General features: G+C 32.8%; 1 protein-coding gene across 2 annotated transcripts in view; it reads right to left on the reverse strand.

The window, feature by feature from the left end:
- Nucleotides 1-26,412, reverse strand: part of LOC121371280 (YLP motif-containing protein 1-like) — a 69,168-nt gene that overhangs the window by 4,840 nt on the left and 37,916 nt on the right. For both annotated transcript variants that reach the window (XM_041497056.1, XM_041497054.1), the window contains exons 14-21: nt 26,167-26,286; nt 25,296-25,472; nt 24,487-24,570; nt 23,934-24,017; nt 22,781-22,900; nt 13,228-13,276; nt 2,849-2,964; nt 845-1,013 (exon numbers count right to left, since the gene is read on the reverse strand). In XM_041497056.1, coding sequence (XP_041352990.1) covers nt 867-1,013; nt 2,849-2,964; nt 13,228-13,276; nt 22,781-22,900; nt 23,934-24,017; nt 24,487-24,570; nt 25,296-25,472; nt 26,167-26,286 — 897 coding nt within the window. In that variant the 3' untranslated portion in view covers nt 845-866. The remainder of the gene's footprint in view (nt 1-844; nt 1,014-2,848; nt 2,965-13,227; nt 13,277-22,780; nt 22,901-23,933; nt 24,018-24,486; nt 24,571-25,295; nt 25,473-26,166; nt 26,287-26,412) is intronic.

The following is a 26,412-nucleotide window of genomic DNA, read 5'->3' on the forward strand; positions in this document are numbered from 1 at the left end:
ATGTTTGCATTTACAAATGGGCACATATACTATATTTTTGAATATAGGCCTCTTACAAATGAAATCTGGCATAAACCATTTATGGGTTACCCCAAAACAAATTCTGGTTACCTATTTTGCTTTAGCAAACAAAAAATAGGTTGCAAAACTAGACTTATGTATGAACAACAGGGGAACAAAACTATTTTCAGAGGCCTGTACACATACAAACAGATTAGTCATGCATAGTATGTTTATCAATACTATTAATTAGTTTTCAGATATTTTAATAAGATAATAATACCAATTTTAATGGCATCATAAAATATTATGTTGCAAACAACAAGAAAATGAGAATCAAAGAAACAACTGAAATAGGAAATAAGGGTTTCCTTCTCAAATTTCAAAATATCAATATTGCCCAACAAAACTCTTTATCTGTTAACTTCTTGCCATCTTAATCTACTCCACAGGTATTGTACCATGAACTACAAAGAGTGTTTACATGTATTTAACCAAGCTACACCAACCCATTCTCAGACATATTGAGCTGTATTAGTGACATAGCCACTGAATGAAATGGAGAAAACCATGTGTGAAACAAAGAATGGACTGTCCTGAAGAAATGATCACACAAGACACAGCAGAGGCAGAAGATTACATAAATGAAATTGTAAAAATAATAATGATGTGAATGATAGCAGTCCAACATTTGGCATTTAATGGTACATATAAAATAGTTTGTTTTATTCTTAGCATTCTTTCTCACTCAGTAACAATTTGCAATAGCATAAAAGACCATTTATATTTATACATGTCTTTCAATTAAATCTTATTAATATTATGCTTAGAAGCTGTTACTCACCAAGAATGCATGTTGAGATAAGCTATATATATTTAGTTTGATTGAGAGCTCTGTGAGCAAAGTTATCATCAGTTATTCTATCCCAGTCATGCTGAGTCTGTCCCACAATGAAACCAAGTTCACGTCGGCGGTGCTGGGCTTGTTTCTCTTCAATATCGGCCCAACGAACCTAAACACAACAGAAAACTTTATTATACCTCATGCATCATGTTTAACAGGGTTTTTTATTATTCCACTTAACTAAGTATTCATTTCACATAAATATAACACACTAAAATGAAATTATAGTTAAAATAGGTAAAGATTTTAAAATTTAAATGTACTGGTCTAGATGATGAGACAAAACGCATTGCTAGTGGGTTGTGTGATTTTCATGAATGAATGAAATGAGGGGTGGGTGGGGAGTTGGTTGGTTTTAATCTATCTATGTAGGGTCATCTTTAACCCCTATATAGGCCTACAATATATATGTAGGATTAGAGTTATTTTGCAGTTGAAAGCAGTTTGTTCCCAATACACTCACGGCAAGCACTCTACCACTGAGCATTTCAAAGTAGGCTCTCAAGAGTTGCTTCCCATATAAGTTGACAAGCTACAGTGATTCAAGGTTACTAACCACTAAGCCAGTCCTGGACAGACAGCCCAGATAGCTGAAGTATGTGCCCAGGACATCGTGCTTGAACCTTAATTGGATATAAGCACTAAAATAAGTTGAAAAGAAATGAAAATGATTCACGGTTTCGTGTTTTGATAATGAGACATAATCTGTCCTATCAATCATGATGAATGATTGTATGGCAGACAGCATGCATGCAGTGGAGATTAGCTCCAGTCTCGCAGACTGAAAGCAAATGTGAAAAATGCACTCTACTGCATCTGATGCATTTAACATGTCTACGAGTTCCTTTATTAGTAATAAATAATATCCCCACCAAAATTCATTTGGCTACTGGATGTCAAATGCTGCATCTGAACATCATGGCATAAATCCAACAGCAGTGAGTTATTATTATTTAAATGTAGGCTACAATCTGTAAAAAATTTTTTTTAACTATTTAAGCATTTAGAATAAACCATAAATATTTCCCTACAACTGGCTGTATTTCCAGTCACAGTCATATATATATACAAATACTGACATTATGAAGCTACCAGGCAGACCTGCTTCTGAAATGTTGAGTTGTACAATGGGCAATAAAACTTTATAATACTGATATTCACTAACAGCAAAAACCCACATTTATTAAAACTCTATTATGTGTGTATTTGTCTTTAATAAATAATGCTATCAAATGGAAGTTTCAAGTGTCTGGTGCCAATTTAACAAAACATTGTAATTCAAACATTTACAAGTATTGATGCTGAAATTTGATGCTGAAAAGTACATCAGTATGGAAGAGGGGTCACAGTAAGGGCAAAAGAAAGAGAGTTATGTATATTTTTAAGTGTATTATTTACAGTGTTTGTGAAGTTTATAGCAATAGTTTTTCCGTGTTAAATTTACATTTATGTGAAAAACTACATGTAAGCCATGATAAAAAACCCACCTAAAACTAAATGCAGCGAGTTCAAAATATACATAAATAATTTTCTTTCAACTTTAATGTAATCCATATTTTATAATTACTTAATTTTTTGTGTGAAATATATATCAAACACATGTAAACGTAGAGATGCTAACAGTAAAGGTTAACTTGCAATATGTTTTGTGAATTTGGTCCCCAACTTAATAGTGTACACTTGGTAAAAAGGTTTTATAAACATGGACAGGAACTGATCCAGGGAATCTGCCTTTTTGTGTAGGTATAATTGGACAAATTGTAAAAATGTTTTTTTTTAAATCATTTTAATACAACTTTGTATTCACACTATTTTAATTCATGGAAAACTTTCGTGAACATTAAAAGATACAGACAAAAAATAGACAAATTAGAATGTTTTTTCTAATACATTATTATTATGGTTTTTTAAATTAGTAAAATTAATAGAAGATTGATAACTCACCCTCTTTTTGCCAGGTGTAGACCTACGATTAAAATAATCCATCTGAAGGAAATCTTCAAGGCTCTGTGGTGAAGGGGAACGCTTACGTTTGTTTAATCGAAGACCATCAAGTTTATCTGTGAAAAAATATAAATTAACAATACATTGCTAGAAATTAAAATTAGTGTCAGATAACAGCACAACTTACAACTTGCAAAAAGAACGAAATACTTCTTATAATGTGTACATGTATAAGGCAAATGAAAAACAAAAACAGCAAAACAAAACAAAACAAATATCTATATTAAAAGTTGAAAATGAAAGTCACCTTACCAAGTTTAAAGGTGTGATTGTCTCACAGATCCAATCCCCAACATGGATTTCAACTGGCACATCACTGGTTACATGACAAGCGGTTAAAAGACCCGAACAAAACATTTTTTCACGTTTACTTTAGACACTCAGACTAGGTAACTGATCTTGAACTGGGGTTGTAACGAATCAGCTACTATATACTATACTAAAAACTTGGATGCAATAAATACGGGATTTGGACATGGGTTTCATGGATGTTTGGTCAGAATTTTTAAGTATGGGACTTTAAGAAAAGCTGTAAATAACAAGGGGCTATATAAGACTGACTGGGGCATAAAAATAATTCAGTATTCTGTGTTATTGTGTGTTATTAAATATATATTGAATAAACATATAAACAAATGGATTTATAACAGCATAATAACAGCATACACAGACACCACATATAAATATAGTGCATAATAAAAAAATATATATACTAACGCTGGAAACAATGGCAATACACACAGAGACTTCCTCAGATTCTAAAGGAATTTCTGTGCAGAGGAATGGTATCGATTTTTTGTTTGTTTTAAATTGTTATAACCTGCTTGCATGGACAGCTGGTCGAGGGGATGGGTACAGCATGACTTCTAAAGATACCATTTGGTTGAGACAGTATTAGTCTGGTCAGGAAATTCATGTACAAAACAGTCAGGACTATAAGTATGTGCACACATGTAAAACATGGGAACTACCATCACTGATGTTACTATATTGTTCTGTGCATGGATAGGAGCATTTTCCTTTACACTATAAACCAGGATTTGAACCAATGGCATTCTGGCAACTATGATCTCTGACCACAAGAACATGCAATTGCATTTTAATCATTTTATATTTAGATTTTGGAAGATCTGTTATGAATAAAATGAATACTACAAACTAAGAAGTTGGAAGGTCTATGAACTCTCATGGACTAAAATGAGTATTGTAAAATGGTCACTATTACAAAATCTTTCCCTCCAATTCTCAACTGTAGTCGAGACGTGCATAACTAATGTAAAAACCCATTCTGGACTGTAGTAGTGATACGACTGCTATCGATAAATACAGCTGTCAAAATTCATGTGAGTTATCCATTTCGATTCTATTAACACTAGAACATAGCAGATTAACAATCAAAAACATTCAGTGTACCTTTTGACTGCTGTTAATATTTAAGTTGTTATTGCAATATCAAAAAGAGAAGAAAAAAAATGTGTCAAAATTTGTGTAAACGCTGTTGGTAACATAACATATACATGGGTTCTATTTCTTGATATTTGTAAAAAACCCTAAAACAATTCAAAACATGTTAGACATTGTTATTTAATGAAAGTTGAAGATGTTTTAAAGGATATATTCGCCAACAATGACTGATGATACAGACTTTGAAGAAGATGACGGTTGGGATTACTCATCGAGTAAAAGTAAAAATAAATAAACTTTGTAAAAGAGACATACACAATGATGTCATCCATCGTAATCGTTGGGTTTTTAAAAAATATTTTAAAACATTAATTAAGTTCTTGTGTAAATTTTATTAGGGTAATTACACTCACTAGGATGTACCCTAACAATATTATACACATCAAGATAGTGTTACATTAGTTGTTTTCTTACAATTTGACATTGTCGAACAATGTTGGTTCAAAATGACAAATTTCATGTGGGAAACTTGGTTGATGTTTTCTGATTGTAACGCTGGATGCTAAGAGTTAATAAACTTGGGTATAATCATCATTTTACTTTTATTTTTTTAATGCATATATTTAATTGTTTTTATGCACTATATGTTTAATTGTGTTCAGATAAATGACTTGGAAACATGATTATAAAATTATTATAATTAAAAAAAAAAAATGTTTAAACTGAGCATTGCCCATTATTGAGTATCTTCAATAATCAATGCTTTCAAGTTATTTTTCTATGACAAAATATATAGTATATACATTATACATGCAAAGGTTTTGTTACAATCACATAAATAGGGTTACAGAGAACTTGATCATAGCAGAACTACATACAACTGTACAGATAGTATTGATTTTGCTTGTAGCAAGGAGCACTGGAATGGTAGAAATGAGATACTCATACATATTTATGCTGCACAGTATATCATTTTATAATATTAATTATTAGATTTCAATATTAATACATGCGTTATGTTGGGTTTTCTAAGCTACTCTTGGGAATGGCAGTCCTCATTCAGGCAGTGCAGGAAGGATGGAATATCCTGTTACAGATCTCCTATGGGAGTGGCAGTCCTTCTAAGGTCAAGTACCTGATATTGGATCATGGAAGCAACCACAACTTTGCTTAAAACTTCCTTTTGACTCGTACTTCGTGCAGATATGATTTCAATAATGGAATACGGGTTTGTCATTCACATTTATGTACATATAGTATGTATTTGTAGTTTCTTTTATAACAAAAGAAACATTAAGTGTGGAAATAATGATTATAAATAGAATAACAATAGAAATTTTTATCAAAATGATTTAGTATACAAATTTTAAAAGAGAGAAAAGATTCAGTACAAATATCTATGTTCAATGGTGTACAATTTTTAGTTGGATGGGGCAATGGATCTTAAGGACAGGAACACTAACATACTAGTCTTAGATTATTACATGGGGCTAGAGAAATAGAATCAACAGTTGAATTTTATCTATACATGTACATTGTTCAAATTAAGCAAGTACATAAACTATACTTATTTCAGTACTCCACATATTGTATAATTTCTGAAATATGACTTTAACATTATTTTATATGACATTGAGAATTTTCAGTTCAACTGTATAAAATAGAAAGTAGAATACATTACAATAATTGGTAGACAAGATAATAAGCTGCAACCATTGCAAATTCTCAATACCTGTAAATCTTCTGAGTAAGCACTGGAAGATCACAGAAACGTGTGTGTGTGTGTGTGTGTGTGTGTGTGTGTGTGTGTGTGTGTAACTATATATTAATATGATTTTCAGATGGGTGGGTCAATGTATTATCTTCAGATTTGAGGAAAGGCAGTGTTCCCTGCTTTCACTTCCCCAGCATGAAAACTACATCGGTTATTAGATGTCAAATAAAGGTAGGAAAAGTTTGATCAATGATCAATTTAAATACAAAAATTTAAAGATATATTCACAACATAATAAATTTGTTTTATAATCAAATAATTAAAAACAAATAAAGCACTGATGAGTATATTGAAATTCAGAAGAAATTTCAACATCTCATAAGAATTATAGAACAAGTTCTGAATGGATGCGAGTAGAAATACTAAACTTAAGTTAAGGACCATTTATCATGTGTAGTTTTTGGCACGGGTGCAGAAAGCAGAAGCATCCAAAAATCGAATTGAAGGTTATCAATAAGGATGTTTCCATATAAGCAGCGCGCTTTACGGTAGTCACACGGTTAAAATCAGTCTGATTCACACATATGAAAAAGTGGCCTAAGAAGGGTAATGTACTAAATATACAACTTCAGCAAGTATTCATTAGGTTTTTTTCACTTATTTATTGTGCACAAGAATATACCAATCAACCGCTATAGGGACTCGGTACAAATATTCAGTGTGCTCAGTAGTATAGGTTTTGCAGCTGCTGTTGCAGAGTTCAGAGTTAAATACCTCGTAGCATTCAAATAATGTAGCCAGTTACATTTCTGTATATTCTTACAGCATCATAGACTTGTGCAATCATTAAGAATCAAAAGCATCATACATAAAATTCTGTGTGTATAGTTTGCTGAAACCAGGATGGCACAATGACTTAACAGAAGGCATGTAACCCTATTGGGTGGTGGGGAGAGGTTCGGTCCAATCCTCCCCTGCTGAGAAAAAAGCACTTTTTATAGTGCAAGATTTTTTTTATAGTGTAATATTAGGTTATTCATACATGTGTCCAGGAAAATTGTACACCAAAGGGTCTGGGTGGGATGGGGGCTTCCTTTTAGGACATTTTTGAAATGACATACAAGTAGATACAATTTCTTGACATCTGGGAGACAAAAATTAGGTGTAATGTATGTGAGAGAAGTTTACATTTGAAGAAAAATATTAAATGTTGCGAGCATGGTGGGTTCATATTCAGCATGGCAGACATGCTTATAAATATTTGAGAGGATGGCATCAATTCACATCAGAGTAGCGGGGTGCCAACCTGGTTATGGAGTTGGAGAACACTGATATATACACCTTCACATGAATTTTGTTATTCTGTGACTTCAATTCCCTGGACTGATATAGAATTTTTCTAGGGAAGGGGTGCAAAGTTTAAAAGTGGATCACAGTATTTACAGTGGAAACATAATATTTACAAATGACAACTACAGGAATTAAAAGTATATTAATGTATAATGGTTATCTTTCTCAGAAACACCAAGCTGACCATAATATTGCATGTGCCTCATAGACGTAGACAGTAGACTGGGTTCGGTCTAACCATCACCTGCTGAGGCAATTTTTTTAATAGTGCAATATTAGGTGTCCAGAACAAATGGCAGCCCAAAGGGTCTGCTAGGTTCATATCTGAATCCCCGTCCCACACTATGCACCCATGCTGACTAAAAACAAATACATTTACTGTATTCATCCATTAAACATTATTTGTTATGGCACATCAAAACTCGGAGGGAGGGTGCCAACTTTCAGCACTCTCCCATTGGATTCACACCTGTTCTCAGAAAGGGAATATATAATTAATACAAGAGGGAGATTCTGGATCTACATCAGCTACTTTTTTTCTTCTTTTTTTTGGTTAAATAAATATGTTGTCACTAGTATAATTATATCACTTGGGTACTGCACTCACCAACAAACAAAATGTAAAGTAGTGTGTCCATTTGCGTGTATGCAGCCACGGATGTATACATGGCTAAAATCCCACACAATGAAATAACACAGGGCTGTGTCCATCCAACAACTGGATCATGTAGCGGTAGGTACAGGACCATGTAGGGAAACATGTTCGAAAAGAATCAATGGATACAAAACTATATAAATGGACAACACACAAAACATGTCTGCATCCACATCTGCACCGCATATGCACAAGTGGAGGCACTACTTAACCAACAATGCAACACAAATAATAAATATATGAGCGCAATAACAACATGCATGATGATTTGGCCATTCCTATACTCGGGCCCATGAAAATCTTAAATTCAAACACAAATATTTAGACTCTAAATGCAAGTTACCCATAAACAATAGAATGTGTTCACAGACCTCTTGCATTAGTAAACCTAAAATCTAATATGTACAACTAGATAATTTCATATTCCTGCAAAAGACAATATCAAGTAAGACAAAGCATTGTGTTTATCAATTCAAACTGTATCAATGAAACACATTATAAAGTAAATCTACTTTCAGAACTATATATAATAATGATGTGAATGCATGCTGAATTATTAGCTACTTATTTGTAAATATTTGTATGGTATCAATGGACAATACTTAATAAGTATGTTTCAAATTTAATGGTAAGGATTGTCAGTTACTTCTTTTAGGTTCATCAAGGTTTAAGAGGGAAAAAAAAGTAATGCCAAACAATTATATGAATGTCTTCTCTGATTGTCTGCTTTTTTGTTCATACCCTGATGAACCTAAAAGAAATAACAGACAATCCTTAAAAACTTGTACAGTGGGGGATGGGACAGGTACTTGTATGTTTATTTGGTGTTTGGGTGTCAGGTGCATGTATGGGATTTTGATGTTTGGAGTACTTGGTATACTTATTTTCACAGCATGGGTATTCATACTGATACATGCTACATTTAATAAATAAAACCAGTTTATTTAGGCAAATGATTTGATTAATCAATGGGTTTTATACTGTACATTAACTATTGTTATTCTTTTTTTATTTTTCTAAACACCTTCTATTTGTATTATCAAATGACATGTCTGTTTTTGTCACAAGTAAAATAGGGTTGTTGTGAACATGGAATCAATCTGCCAAGTGATTTACATATTCATCATTATGTTACTGATAGACAGAATATTAAATTGGCAGTGTGTATAAAAGTAAAATAGTTATGCTGATGATCACCAAGAAACAAGTTTACTTAACATTATTTCTTTACCAGGTGGTGAAAAACTGAAGCATATACACCAGAGTGTTAAACCCTCAGACCACCAAGCAAGACTCAAAATTAATTTTGTTGAGTGAGAAGCAATGTTTGCTTGTCAAAATTATAACTGGGAAGCAAATGCTTGAAACTGAGAAGAAATTCTAGATCATATTGTGATGGGAATCATATTTGCTTGTAGTTATTACAATTGTTATTGTACTGGCAATGCTTGCCAACACATGTGATGGGAATCATATTTATTTGTAGTTATTACAATTGTTATTGTAATGGGCAATGCTTGCCAACACATGTGATGGGAACCATATTTGTTTGTGGTTATTACAATTGTTATTGTACTGTGCAATGCTTGCCAACACATGTGATGGGAATCATATTTGTTTGTGGTTATTACAATTGTTATTGTATTGGGTAATGCTTGCCAACATGTGTATAACATTTTGTCTGCCAAATAGTATGATTGTTATGACATTGTCTCCACGTGTGAGGAGAACCGATGATCAGGCACCCTGAAGCCGTATATCACCATTTGGGTATGCCAAAAAATGGGACTGGGCTGGACACTGGAAAGAGCAGATGTACCGAAGCGGGGTCTAAGCATAAATTAACGTGTAAAAACCCAAGGGTGACGTCGACAGCAGACGAACCTGACTCGGTAGGTAATGGTGGGTTTGGGGGTGGATTTTGTATATAGCTAATTTAATGTAATATAATTATTGACTTTGTATTTATTAATGACAATGTGGAAATAAATTATCATTAAAGTTGCTCAGTCTCCTGTAATGTGTTATCTTATAACTTATTATTATTATTATTAAAACAAACGGGTGTAGAGAAGCAGGGGTTCCCGCCACAATATGTACTGATATCTTTTTACACTCATTTTATGTAAATTTAAATAAAATAAACAATGTGTCTCTTTTTGCCCACTTCAACATTGGTGACTTTTAAGGATGGCTACCCTTATAAAAAATAGCTATAGCCAAAAAATTATCCAACGGGGATTTTTATGAGCCATAATGCAAATGTTTTACCCATAATTAATTTGAGCAGTAATATACACAGTATTTATATATCAATAAAAACATGCATCTTTTTCTGATATGTACATGCACAAACTCGAATAAAAACAGTTTGTTATAATTTCTATATCAATTTAACTTACAGTAACTTAAAATTTACATAGATCAGTTGCAGTCAGAAATCTGCTTAGACATCCAAAGACAGCAAATGGGGGGTGGGTTGGGGGGGGGGGGGGGCAGTTAGATATGATTTTTAGCTTGGGGGGGGGGTTACGCATTCTCTCTGGAGTTTCAGGGCTCAAAATAGGGGCCTGCGAAAAGCAGTCAATTTTTTTAGACCTAGCAGGTGAAATAGAAATTCACCTACTAAAACTACAGTAGTATCGCAGCTCATTATGTTTTGGTTTGTTAAGTAAGCACTCTTGACCACATGTGCGAAATCAACAGACTGAAATTTAAGTATACAAAATTAGTTAAATATTCACTGATACCAACAACTACAACGGTTTTCTCACAAATTTATATCAAGATTAATTTGGGTGTGTTCATAGTGTTTAATCTGTGCAACTGTCTGAACTACACATGCAGACGTGACCTATATTCAAAGTTTTTGAGACCAAGTTTGTTGATAAGACGATTTTGAAATTGTTAGTGTGTGCACTTGGGCAAAATGGCTGCATCCACATTAACACAAACATTTCATGAAATAATGAAACAATAGTAGGTCCACTCATTTGTAGGTGCAACATGTAATAGAAGTGATGAAAACTATAAAACTATTTTTCTGAAAATTGTGATTTTGGACATTCTGATATATTATACATGTATCAGTCATGTTTTATGATTACAGGAAGCTGAAAAAAACAAACAAATTAAAACAATGCAGGGAATTGATGCTGGCAGCCTTCAAATCTGGTATTTTGTTTGCCGTTATTTTGGCTGGTCGATTTTAGGGGGTGCCCCTTTCATGTTTTGACACACACCCCTTTCACGTTTTGCCAACCCTTTATTTTTCTGCGCCCCTTTATTTCTCTGTAAGTTACTATATTTTACTGCACCCAGATTCATTTCTACCCACTCTGTTATTTCAAAATGCACACTTTTTCACACAATATATGAAAAAAGATTGATGTGTAAATAAGCCTGAGTGTTTTTTCTGGAAGAGCGGGTGGGGGTGGAGTAGCGCAGCCATCCCCCCACCCCTTTAAATTTCAACCAATGAAAACACTATTGCCACATGTCACATCTTTTCAGAAACATTTGTGTATCAATTCAACCACAATATCAATGAAATGTAATAATTTATATTCAATTTAAACAATTTCTTTTGTTTTCTCACACATTCATTTACTTTATTTAACATCCATCATCTGGCTTCAAAGCTAGAATTTATTTTGTTTATTTATTTTGAAAGCAATGTTAAAAACTGAGAAGCATTTTTAGAAAGTAGTCTGGAAATTTAGACTCCATGTTAGACCAAAGGCTTATACAGACTGGATGCGGTGCATGTAGGGGGTCCGACTGTTGCATCTGATGTGTCTGTAGCTTGTTTTGGGCATATACACCATATACGATTATTTTAGTGCCGCTGGCCACATGCATTTTGCATGCATAGGCATCATACGTATCCAGTCTAGATGCTCTTATTGAAACTAATGTATTTTGTGTTTTTTTAAGCCGGACCAAAAACACACGCCACATCCAGTCTATATGAACCTTTACAGTTTGAATTCTTCAACTGCAATGTGGAAAACTTGAGACAAATGCAGATAAAAGCTTATGATTTAGATTATCACTCCTCAATTCTGAATATATTGGGCACATTGTAAAACATGTAGTAAAAAGCAAAAGCTGCTGAAGATTATCAGAAAGAACATTGTGCATTTTTAGCGGCATTTGTTTCTTGCTTCTATTTCAAGCCTTGGCCGTATAACAGAGTAGTCTGGTAAAATCATTAACAGTTGAAGTATTTGCACTTTTAGTAGGGTGTGGTGGGACTCATATTTTGAATTCAATATCAAGATTTAGTGTATAATGTTCTAATAATATCAATGTAACAGCACAGAATTGGTGTTGATATGACTTTGTGCATGTGTATACTATGTAAACACTTGTTTGTATGCAGCATGTGTAGATGATGTGTGTTAACAGTGTATATTTTGGTGGCCACTAAAATATATGCAGAGATAATGAATCTATTAAATCAAAATAGTTTTTGTTTTGCAGTTGGATAATATATATGAGTTTGTTTCATAGAACTTTCAAGACTGGCATTTTATTGGGCAAAATAATCTAGGTTGCAGCTTTAAGGCAAATAGTTATCATGAGATTTGTAGTGCAAAAGATTCCAATTCAGAATATGGTGAATATTTTTCTTCTCAAGTTAAAATTTCTACTGACAGTACTGTACATGTAGACTGATAACCATATATAATATACTGGATCTCTTAACCTAAAAATCATTTTTCACAATAAGTGGATCAGCTATAGAGATGTGAATATCTTCATTCTTGTCATAAATACAAATAAAAATGTGTTGGAGGGAAGATGCACTTAATTTAGTGCAAATGGACAGATGGAGAGAGATACACAGCTGTAGGTATATAAAGGGTGAACAAATATAACGTTACAGCCATACGATCACTGCACCATCTGATGGAATGAGCGTAAGTACACCATCTGATGGAATGAAGCGTAAGTACATTATAACTGTAACATATCTTTCTTGTCACTTATTTATTATAACTGTTGGTTATCTAGACTTAAATATTCAGCTATTACTACTGATGAACCCATGGTATGGAAACAATTATTAAGCCACTGTAAGACAACAGTACAAATACATGCAACATATGAATTTAATACATCATATGTAAGTAAGATGATAAACAGCTGTGGGGAAATTTCCCATTGAGACTTCAGATCTGAGAGACTCACCTAGTTGTTCCTCAGACGCTTCTATCTCCCATCTAGATTTCTGGTTAATCTGCCAAAACAGGAATTTGCAATACATTAACACATAAAACACATGAAAGCCATTTTTACTTACATCTCTATAACTACCAGAGCTACAAAATATATATTTTAATACTACTATAAATTTACAATACAAACCATAAAAATATATTAAAACGTCCTGTCAATTTTATGATTATTTCAATGACAAAAAACAAAATGAAGTGAAAAATATTAAGTATGTTTATAGAAAACCTGTTTCTGGTTTCTATTTACACAACAAACAATGAATAGTTACAAAGCACTCTGACACTTTGATGCCTAAACCTCATCCTGTAGTGGTGTTAACTTGAAATTTTAGTTTTTTTACAGGATTTCCTTCTGGTTGATAAACTAGCAATGGATGTTGTTCCCGTCTTCATCCTTGCTGTAGTAAATTACTTACTAACTGTGGCAAGCCATGATGTATATCAAGTTAGAAACCATCAACACAATATTTCTTTAAGGTTGATTTTCAACAACCTTGTAGTAAGATCATATTGTATATAATAAACACAATAAATACCACACTATTTTTTGCTTCTTTTAATACAGTTGTTTAACGGTTGAAAACACACGTGTACATTTTGTATTTATATGATCTCACCACTTGTTAATATTTAAATGATACAGTGATACAAATGGTAAAATGTTTTAAATACGATATATAACAGCACCATTCAAAAGTAAAAACTCCTCAAAACGCATGTCTTCTGAGTCCATCACTAGAGTCAGTAACTGCTTCAGACATCCTGAGATTACAAATTTACGCATAGGCCTCTCGATTTCACGGAAATAATTGTTTTCGGTAACTTGTTGGCAAAATCACGGAATTGAAACTTATTTATCAATGCAGGACTGTTTTTTATTTTTTTATAAATGTGACAATTCAACAAACAAAACATTTTTTTTTTTTAAATCAGTCAATAACTATATTTCCAAAATCTCAACACTTGAATGCTGTGATCTCATGTGACTGGTAAACCAGAAATGTACATCATGTTTCATTTGAGCAACCAAGACTAGAGTCCAGCTATATTTCAATATAACTGGTAATACATCAAACAAGACACAAAGGTAGATTTTATTACTTTTTAGCCCAAGATATCACATTTATCAATTCATTATCAAAAATAAGTTCTACGTGGGTGTTATTATTCAAGTTAGTTAAAGGACCTGGGGCTATTTTTTTCAGGAAATATATTATAAAATAAAATAATGAAATTTCTGTATGATAGGAACTGATGAATATTACAATCCATCATCATGACATCACAGCACTTGTTGCTCTCTGTAAAGAGGGAAGCAATTAAGAAAATATCCATGGCAAAATACATGTCACTGAAAAGAAATCTGAAAACAGAAGCAACTAAAAAATGCCACAGAAAATTAAAAACTCTGTGGAAATCTCCACAGCATTACTGATTGCAACAGGCATTTCCAGGGATTGTTTGAAATGTAAATGCCTAATAAAAATATGCTTTCTGAAATCATTGGTATTCAAAATGGGTTTTGCTTTTATGAATTATAAAATCGGTTTTCGATTGGGTTCCCATGATCACAGGACATGGAACTAAAAATGTTTTTCTGATACAAGTATGTAAATCCACCTTGTTGCGTTCATGACAGAGATTCAGTGATTCAAGATTATGGAGTCAGTCCAGCCAGCTGTTTGTCACTATCATTTGCTAGACTGGTTTTTATGCTACACTTTTAAACTGAATGACCACTTCGGGAACCAGTCAAAATAGTTTGCAAATGTTTAGCAAAAAATAGCTGGCTGAACATAGTAATAGCAGTGGCAGATCCAGCATGAAATTGAACAGGGGTCACAACGAAGCTGTCATAGTGAGGATGCACTATGTGCTATATTGTCACAACTGACAGGGGCCGAAACAGGATTTTTTTAGGGAGAGTGTGCAATGCTTAAAATGGGCCATGGCACCTACAGTATTCAGAAGTACAAAACAATGTTGATTTCAACTGAATGTTTAATGACACCCCAACACATCAGCTATTGGGTGACAATAGTGATTAAATTGACATTAACAATGCATATATGTAACATCTTTAGCCGGGTGTAAATAACATAGATTGCATTTTTTGTACTAACATACAGTACATATACAGTGAAACCTCTCAAAACTGGACCTTCTGTTAACCGGAATTCTCTCAAAACCAGACAGTTTTCACGGTCCTCTTTTAATTATCAGTACAAAAGAGAACCGAGCATGTTCAATTTCGGGTTGTTTCAATGCATATATATAAACACAAAAACACCACAAGTAAAGAATAATACTGGTACAGTATTAAAAAAGGAATCAGATGAGGTATTCATATACAATTTGTTATATAATGAGTGAATGTTTAACAACACCCCAGTATGAAAAATACATTGGCTGTTGGGAATTGTCTATATATTCAACTTGTATCTGCTTATTCAAGCTAGAATGAACCATAAGAGAAGAGTGCACCTCTACAGCTGTTTAATGAGAAAAATTCAAATCAGTTATTTTATAACTGAATAGAATGATTCGTCACTATATTTATAAGAAGCACAGAAATCTGTGATTAAAAAACAACAAAAAACTGTCAAAGCTATCTTCACAAAAATACCATAGTTCAAATTGAGTATTACCTTAAAAATATTAAAATATGAAAATATTTGGTAAATTTTTATTTTATTTTAACGAATAAGCTGAGTAATTATATTTTAAAATATCCATGCCATTGGTTGTAAACCTTTATTGTCTGTTTTCACTTTTAAAAGAACGTCAGACAATAGTTTAATTTAAATTGTTAGTTATAAAATTACATATAATTTATTGCTTCAACTTTTGAATGATATTTATCTTCATTAGTTTTCACACCATTTGTGGTTAAAGTTCATGTTATAGTTTTAACACCAAAATGGTAAGTAACATTTATATTCAGAGGTTTTTACAATACTAGTTGTAAAAGTTTGTATTTCAGGGATTTCAGACTTTCAAAATTCGTGACTACCAAATTCAGTATACATTGTATTAGTTTTCACAACATTAGATGTAAAAGTTTGTATTTCAGACACTTTGGACTTGTAAAGTTTGAGATTATAAAAACAATATTTTGCAAAACAACCATATGTATTTGGAATCCTTCACTTTCATTACAACCAATAAAATTATTTATTTAAAAAATAAAATAAGACACTTATTTTATTATCATAACATGTATGGTAGTTTCTTGAATTCAATACACAAAAGGCAATGTCATATTCATCTTTGGATCTTGTCACATCTCTGGCGGTAAGACTACATTTTAAATTTTAACACAAAATGTCGAAACACTATTCATCTTGGGATGTTTTCACACTTCTGGTGGTAAGACTACATATTAAATTTTAACACGAAAATGTTCAAGGAATAATCATCTTATGATGATGATTTCACACCACTGATTGTAACATTACATATTAAATTAAATGTCTGAATGATGTTCATCTTCATAAGTTGTCACACCATTGGCGGCAACACTACATACGGTATTAATTTTAAAAACGAAAATGTCCGAGCGATATTCATCTTAAGTTGACACACTGTTGGCTGTAACACTAAGAACAGTATTAATTTTAAAAACGAAAATGTCCGAGCGATATTCATCTTCAGAAGTTGTCACACTGTTGGCGGTAACATTACATACAGTATTAATTTAATATGAAAATGTGCAAGCAATATTCATCTTCAGAAGTTGTCACACTGTTAGTGGTAACACTACATATGGTATTAATTTTAAAAACGAAAATGTCCGAGCAATATTCATCTTCAGAAGTTGTCACACTGTTGGCGGTAACACCACATACAGTATTAATTTAATAGGGAAATGTCTGAGCGATATTCTTCTTCAGAAGTTGTCACACTGTTGGCGGTAACACTACATACGGTATTAATTTTAAAAACGAAAATGTCCGAGCAATATTCATCTTCAGAAGTTGTCACACCGTTGGCGGTAACACTACATACGGTATTAATTCAATATGAAAATGTCCGAGTGATATTCTTCTTCAGAAGTTGTCACACTGTTGGCGGTAACACTACATACGGTATTAATTTTTAAAACGAAAATGTCCGAGCGATATTCATCTTCAGAAGTTGTCACACCATTGGCGGTAACACTACATACGGTATTAATTCAATATGAAAATGTCCGAGCGATATTCATCTTCAGAAGTTGTCACACTGTTGGCTGTAACACTAAGAACAGTATTAATTTTAAAAATGAAAATGTCCGAGCAATATTCATCTTCAAAAGTTGTCACACTGTTGGCGGTAACACTACATACGGTATTAATTTAATATGAAAATGTCCAAGTGATATTCATCTTCAAAAGTTTTCACACTGTTGGCTGTAACACTAAGAACAGTATTAATTTTAAAAATGAAAATGTCCGAGTAATAGTCATCTTCAAAAGTTGTCACACTGCTGGCGGTAACACTATATATGGTATTAATTTAATATGAAAATGTCCGAGCGATATTCATCTTCAGAAGTTGTCACTGTTAGCAGTAACACTACATACGGTATTAATTTTAAAAACGAAAATGTCCGAGCGATATTCATCTTCAGAAGTTGTCACACCGTTGGCAGTAACACTACATATGGTATTAATTCAATATGAAAATGTCCGAGCGATATTCGTCTTCAGAAGTTGTCACACTGTTGGCTGTAACACTAAGAACAGTATTAATTTTAAAAATGAAAATGTCCGAGTAATAGTCATCTTCAAAAGTTGTCACACTGTTGGCGGTAACACTACATATGGTATTAATTTAATAAGAAAATGTCCGAGCGATATTCATCTTCAGAAGTTGTCACACTGTTGGCGGTAACACTACATATGATATTAATTTTAAAAACGAAAATGTCCTAGCGATATTCATCTTCAGAAGTTGTCACACCGTTGGCGGCAACACTACATACGGTATTAATTTTTAAAATGAAAATGTCCGAGCAATATTCATCTTCAGAAGTTGTCACACTGTTGGCGGTAACACCACATACAGTATTAATTTAATAGGGAAATGTCTGAGCGATATTCTTCTTCAGAAGTTGTCACACTGTTGGCGGTAACACTACATACGGTATTAATTTTAAAAACGAAAATGTCCGAGCGATATTCATCTTCAGAAGTTGTCACACCGTTGGCGGTAACACTACATACGGTATTAATTCAATATGAAAATGTCCGAGCGATATTCATCTTCAGAAGTTGTCACACTGTTGGCTGTAACACTAAGAACAGTATTAATTTTAAAAATGAAAATGTCCGAGCAATATTCATCTTCAAAAGTTGTCACACTGTTGGCGGTAACACTACATACGGTATTAATTTAATATGAAAATGTCCAAGTGATATTCATCTTCAAAAGTTTTCACACTGTTGGCTGTAACACTAAGAACAGTATTAATTTTAAAAATGAAAATGTCCGAGTAATAGTCATCTTCAAAAGTTGTCACACTGCTGGCGGTAACACTATATATGGTATTAATTTAATATGAAAATGTCTGAGCGATATTCATCTTCAGAAGTTGTCACTGTTAGCGGTAACACTACATACGGTATTAATTTTAAAAACGAAAATGTCCGAGCGATATTCATCTTCAGAAGTTGTCACACCGTTGGCAGTAACATTACATACGGTATTAATTCAATATGAAAATGTCCGAGCGATATTCGTTTTCAGAAGTTGTCACACTGTTGGCTGTAACACTAAGAACAGTATTAATTTTAAAAATGAAAATGTCCGAGTAATAGTCATCTTCAAAAGTTGTCACACTGTTGGCGGTAACACTACATACGGTATTAATTTAATATGAAAATGTCCGAGCGATATTCATCTTCAGAAGTTGTCACACTGTTGGCGGTAACACTACATATGATATTAATTTTAAAAACGAAAATGTCCTAGCGATATTTATCTTCAGAAGTTGTCACACCGTTGGCGGCAACACTACATACGGTATTAATTTTTAAAATGAAAATGTCCGAGCAATATTTATCTTCAGAAGTTGTGACACTGTTGACGGTAACACTACATACAGTATTAACTTAATAGGAAAATGTCCGAGTGATATTCATCTTCAGAAGTTGTCACACCATTGGCGGTAACACTACATACAGTATTAATTTAATAGGAAAATGTCCGAGCGATATTCATCTTCAGAAGTTGTCACACCATTGGCGGTAACACTACATACAGTATTAACTTAATAGGAAAATGTCCGAGTGATATTCATCTTCAGAAGTTGTCACACCGTTGGTGGTAACACTACATACAGTATTAACTTAATAGGAAAATGTCCGAGTGATATTCATCTTCAGAAGTTGTCACACCATTGGCGGTAACACTACATACAGTATTAATTTAATAGGAAAATGTCCGAGCGATATTCATCTTCAGAAGTTGTCACACTGTTGATTGTAACACTACAAATGGTATTAATTTAATATGAAAATATCCAAGGGAATTTGCAATGTTCGACAAATCCACTTGCCCTCAGTGCTGGCTAGTGAATATTTGGTCTGGGCTAGTGGAAGTTGTCAAATGTATTACTGCAATACATTGGGCACAAGCCAAAGCTTCTGTTAGGGATAGTGACTTTCACAAACATTTGTCAAACACTGGGATTTGAATCATGAACAGTCCAGCTCTTTATTAACTGAGCTAACAGGGAAATTCCCACAAGTTACTTCCAGTAGTAGCACTACAACAATGGTACCTCTTCTATTCATAAATATGTTGGCATTAATAATGTGTGGGGATTTGTCATTAATATTCCAGACTAATGCAAAACTCAGATAATTACATACATATTGTCAAAAATACACATTTTGAAAATTAACAATAAAAATCTTCAGAATATTTTGCACTGTGTAAAACATGATGGGGTGAATTACAAGAAGATTATAGTAATCAAGGCCAATTAAATAAATTTTAGCAGGGTCGAAACATGCTCCACCCCAAAAAAAAGTATTGGAAAAAAAAAAATCATTTGTTTGAGCAATCATTAAGAAGGGCACGTTTCAGGACTCACATTTAATGGTGGCCGTGTGGTAAATTGCCATGTGGTAAATTGCCATGGAAATTAAACAGAGCCTCACGGCCAAACTAGCTGTGCCTTGTGGTCTGTTCACACCAAAATCGCAAAACGAAACAATCTTCTGTGCATTTGTTGCTAAGCTTATCGCTCTCTGTGTCATTGCATTTAACCGTTCATGCCAAAACAGCGCGGATAATTCTCTTAACGGGAAACATCACGTTTTCCTCTGGAATCGCTCGTCGACTGATTGAAGCATGGTTTCCACATGATATTCCTTGCCATTTTGAACTGGTTTAGGAACAATTCAAACACAAATATAAATATAAATGTGAAAAATTGGTATATAACCCAATACTAAAGGAGACTACAAATCAAGGGACAATTACATAATATATAAAGAATATATTTGGGTGTGAAATAGCTAAATGGCTTGGTATTATAGGTAAAAAAAATATTATTTGTTTGTTTTTGTTAAATTATTTATTAGGCTTAAACAAATTGTGTGTTTCAGGGAATGTGCAGATTCAATTTTATTATTTTAATTCTTTTTTGTTGTTTTTTTTGTTAGGATTTTTTTAAAAACTACATTCACCCTTAGGGGTCTAGATAAAATACCAGTGGCCCATGATTAGTATATCAGAGGCCATGGTATGTGCTGTCCTATCTGTGGGAAAGTTAGGGTTATGTACCCCAAAATCTTGGAAATTAAATGATACATTTTATAATTTTTAGAAAATTATACCAAGAAATGCTGTTTAAAATTTGTGGTCAGAAAAAATAGACCTGTCATTCTGCCAGGGGATACTTCCTCCCAGCATTGTAACTGAAAAAAAAGGCAGTGTCTAGGTGGCTGAGAGAACTGAATATTGATAATTTTATTTTTGCATGAGTCCACAATGTTGTTTTATTATGAAAACAGGTCACTCTAACATATTTGGGAATAATTGAGGTTCATTTGTATTTTCATCACGAGATAATGAGCATGAGGGTGTCCATGTTCCCCCGCAATTTATTTCTATTACTTATTTCTATTGCTTCTGACCAAATTATTGATCGCTTTCATTTTTTGAAAATTTGTGCTTTATACTCAATTCATACACCTTGCCCAATATTGTTGCCAGTAAAGAATAGTGGCAATAAAACTTGTAAAAAAAAAAATAGTGTGAAAATTTCTGAAAGGGAAGTTTTGGTCGAAGAGCTCCAATTAAGACAAATCGGAACACTTCATCCAGCATTTCCCAAAGATTAATTCAGAATCACGTGTAGCTTTTCCCTAAAACCACCAAAAAATGGGGAAGTGCATATAAAATTCATTGCTGTTAATTGATGGCTTTTCGGGTGTCGGAGGAGAATCATTTTGCTGACCAAGGAAAAGAAATGTTTGCTTAAAATTTTAAAATACAGTTATTTGGTGTTGGAACATTATATGGTTATTTTAACAAACTGGTGATATCAGAGAGAAAGAAAGAGAGAGAGAGAGAGAGAGAGAGAGAGAAAGAGAGAGAGCAAGAGAGAGAGCAAGAGAGAGAGAGAGAGTTAGTTAGAGCTAATTATTCCAAAAACAGCAAGAATATTTTATATGAACAATACACGTGACAGCCTTCTAAGCTGTCATGGATCATTGGTTGGGATTCACAAGTACACGCACACACACATGCTGCTGCTGTGTTATATTAAGACACTTGTTGCTATTTGCCTTGTTGTCTTGTCTTCTGCCGTAAAGCCATAGAAAAATCTCTATCGATAATTTCAATGTCGGACGTTTTCGAAAATATACAGGTCAAAAGAAAAATATACAGGTCATAAGAATAATTAAATGTTTGGCAGCATGATAAACTGTTTGTAATTCAGAACACAACAGTCTGCTTTTAACAACCATCAGCAAAAAAATAAATAATAATAATTGAAATTACCGTAACCCCTCTCATTTATGCATAAAGTTGGTGAAAACATGTATATGGAAATCTATTTTATATGTTTCAGTATTAAAAATTATTATTAAAATTTATTTAAAATGATACTAAAATAAAAATTACAAAATTATCACTTGGAACAAACAAATGCAAAAGCAAATTTTTATTATCTTGAAATAAAAGACTCCCAGACTGATTCCAAGCTGCACATGATGCTATATGTCTGTTTTCAAAAACAAAACGTTTCGTTCGCTGAAATAGAAGATCCTCATGCACAAAACTCTGAAATACCTTAGATCATGTTCTTTTGTGATAGGGAAATAATTATTTTTTATTGGCAAATTATTTTAAATAAAAAGATAATAAAATTTACTGTTTATAATATAATTAAAAATATTTTCAATATGATACCTAAAAACATCCAAGGAATTAGTATGAGGAAATGTAAAAGAATACATATGAGGAGACACAAAAGAAACCATGCGTGTTACGTATGAAGAGTTTACCCCTCCGAAGCTGTGCAGCTCCACTTTGTCTTCATCCTCCACATCGGCATCTTTCCGATCTGGGGTTGCTTCTTTAGCCTTCTTTGTCGCCTCCTCTTTCGCAGCATCTTCCATTTCAACCTGAACAATGGTAAAAAAGAAATCAAATACATTTCCAATATGAGAAATGACCACTAAAAACATGCATTCAAGCTAAGATTTCCCCGTTACCATTATTAAAAAAAAAATCTTTCATCGGAATTGTAACTTAAACCGAATACCTTAGGGATGACTAACTCAAAATATCCTAATCTCTGAATTTTTATCCGACACCAATCACAAATGCTCGTCTTAAATTGTGTATTAACCTTTAGACTACTGGATTAATTTTTAACAAAAACCACGTTGAGTGGGTACAAGTTTATAATTTTTACTCACATATATTCACTTAAATGTTTGATAAATACATGAAATAAAGTTCATATATGAATTGGTAAGTATTATTTTCGTGTCTTTTTTTGTATTTTTTATTATTTTAGATCGGCTAATGGTGATTAAAATTAGGCAAAAAATCGAAAAAGTTGTGTTTACTTACGGGCATTTGTGGCCAGCTGTCCAGTATTTATGTCCATTATTCCCGATAACAGTGGTTTTCTGACCAGAATTTTTTTTAAAACCCGAACTACGATTCATATTGCAATATTTGGTAATTTTCGTTGTTGGTAAAACGATCAAATTTATTATCAAATTAGCTGTTACAATCAGCTATCGATCCCTGAAAATTATCGCGACGTGCCGCCATTGTTGTCAAGTGAAAATACTTGCCGAAAACCACTTTTTGAACTCAAAATTTCAAGGTATTTTCAATTGAAAAAATCAAAACAAAAACCACCATTTTGAAAACAAATCTTTTTTCTTTAATTATATTTCCGTTTCCGGTGAGTGTCGTGTGCAAAACGGCGGGAAATATGAATTGCGGAATGCACTGTATACAGTGTACAGTATATCGACTGACGTGACGTCGGGCTAGATATCTCGCCTGCAGTAGTCAGAAGGTTAAAGTTACTGATGTCAGGTTAGTGTGAAGATTAAAACAAAACACCACACTAATATATGTAATGTGTCAAAGATAAAATAATTCCCAAAACATGAAGTTCAACTGTCTGTAACAAACCTCTGTTATTGAATCTTCTTGAAGTAACCATCTAATATCCAGTCTCAGAAAGTGTCTTGGCGTATCATCCCACCTTTTCTGAATCTATAAGCAAATGAATGCATCTTTTTGTGATGTATTTTATTAATAACTCAGTCAGAGATCATTATTCAATAAATGTATCACCCATCTGTCACAAAAATTTTATTGTCCAGATTCTGAGCAGCAATGTGTTCATAATACACAAAATAATCAATCAATTAGTTAAAACCATTAAAGCATCGTTAATAATAAAACCATGACTTAATTAAATGTATTGCAATTCACCACTTTAGCAGTGGGCTAATCAAGGCAAATGTTTCTTTTTTTTAGGAATGTTGTACTAAATTGTAAAGAAAAACAACATTTGGCTGGGGGAGGGGGGGGGGGGGGAAGACTTTGGTTAATCTAATTATTCAACATTGCTTAAAGTGTGTAACCAATTTATTTTTATGCTCCGTCGGGTTGCACTGAATACAGGTTTTATTATAATTTGACAGAATTAATATTTCCACATACTTCTTAAAGGACTTACATTTTCTATATCACTGAGTTTAAACTTGTGGGTGTTTCGCTTTGAACACACACTGATGTCTGCCTGGACATGGGCTACATATACCTGAAATGAAAATTATGACAACAATTTAACCCTACTTCAAGGTAAAAAACACAAAAACTTTTAAATCTGAGATACAATATACTCTGTTCTGTAATATTTTGATACTGTTACATGCACTATATTCAAAGGACAGCATTTTGATACTGTTACATGCACTATATTCAAAAGACAGCATTTTGATACTGTTACATGCACTATATTCAAAGGACAGCATTTTGATACTGTTACATGCACTATATTCAAAGGACAGCATTTTGATACTGTTACATGCACTATATTCAAAAGACAGTATTTAATAAATAAGGAAATAAAAGAGATATAACATGCATGTCTTGTGCTGATTGAATAACTAAATTTTGGTGCAGTATTTCTGTTACATTTTCAAAACTTTCAAACCAGGATCATCTTCTGTAGCAATATACCTTTTACCATGCAACACAAATGTTTGCAGTCAACATAAAGGTCAAATACATGGTTATGAAAGCAATCCTACCACCAGCACACAGTTGTACTGTGATATCTATATAAGATACCATTTACAATAAAATTATATGATTTTATTCAGATTAATTACATTGTTTTAAGAGATGCTTATTATAACCTACTTTGAAACATGGTGAAAACCTCAAAATATTTTACAGGTAAAGATATATACTAGTCCAAAGCAATGCAATGTAAAACTGAAATAATAACAACAGAAATATGTTCACTAGTTTTATCCTAACCTGAAACCCTTTTGATTTAGCGTAGCTCCAGAAGTCCTCATAATGTTTGGTTTTCTCATTGACAGCATCAAGAATAATGAATGGAAAGAAGCCATTATCAATGGTTTTCTTGAAGGATTTTAATAAATTCTTGCGGTAGGCAGCTTCCATCTCTGCTTCATATTCATATTCTAATACCTAATGAAGAGAACATAATTACTTGCTAGACATACATTGCCAACAAAAAATCATTTGTAGTAAATATGGTTTTAAAAACTATATACAATAAAAGTTGAATCAAACTCAAAAATAATAATAAAAAGATATAGCAAAATTTGGAATAAAACTTGTTAATTCTTAAAACTTAACTGCTTTATAAAAAAGAAAAGAAAGAGTTACTGATTTCAATATCATGGCTTATACTTGTAAAACAAACATAAAACTTAAAATTAGATAACGTCAAATTTGATTCCATCAGAATGACATTGTTATGATGTTAAGGATGCTCAACATTAAACACTTTAGTGTGCACTTCCAACACAAATACTCCATCACAATAAATACTGTACAAAATGTCACAATAATGAGAGATAAATCATCACCATTTCTTAAATATAAAATCACTGGGTAATGGACATGCTAAAAATCAATATAGATTTACTGCTACATTTTGTTACCCATCTCAAGCCAATCTCATTTTGTTTTAACATAACATATCCAAGAACAGCATACCCATTGTACAATTATTAAACAAACAAAACAAAATTTTACTAGTTTGAACAGTTACAGTTTAACCCCTTTATTATTTTATAAACTGCACATGGTTTTTTCCATTTTTACCAGTACCTGCCTAATTTACATTGCATGATTCTTTTAGTTACATCACGCTTACCTTTTTTGTAACAATTTTTTTACTTTCAGGATCTTTTTCCTTCTTTTCAACTTCCACCATAAAGTAGTCATCAAGACATAACATTCTTGGGGCACTACCTCCATTAGCCAATTCCTTGTCCTTCATGAATGAAAATTAAAGAAAAACAACATTATAAAATCTTTGATTCATTGTAAATTTATTTAAAGGAATTCAATGATTTGTTTTTATTACTTAAAAAAAAAAAAAAAAAGCAATGTTTTATTT

The sequence above is a fragment of the Gigantopelta aegis genome, chromosome 4, assembly GCF_016097555.1.
Source record: "Gigantopelta aegis isolate Gae_Host chromosome 4, Gae_host_genome, whole genome shotgun sequence".
In the NCBI taxonomy this organism is placed as follows: Eukaryota; Metazoa; Mollusca; class Gastropoda; order Neomphalida; family Peltospiridae; genus Gigantopelta; species Gigantopelta aegis.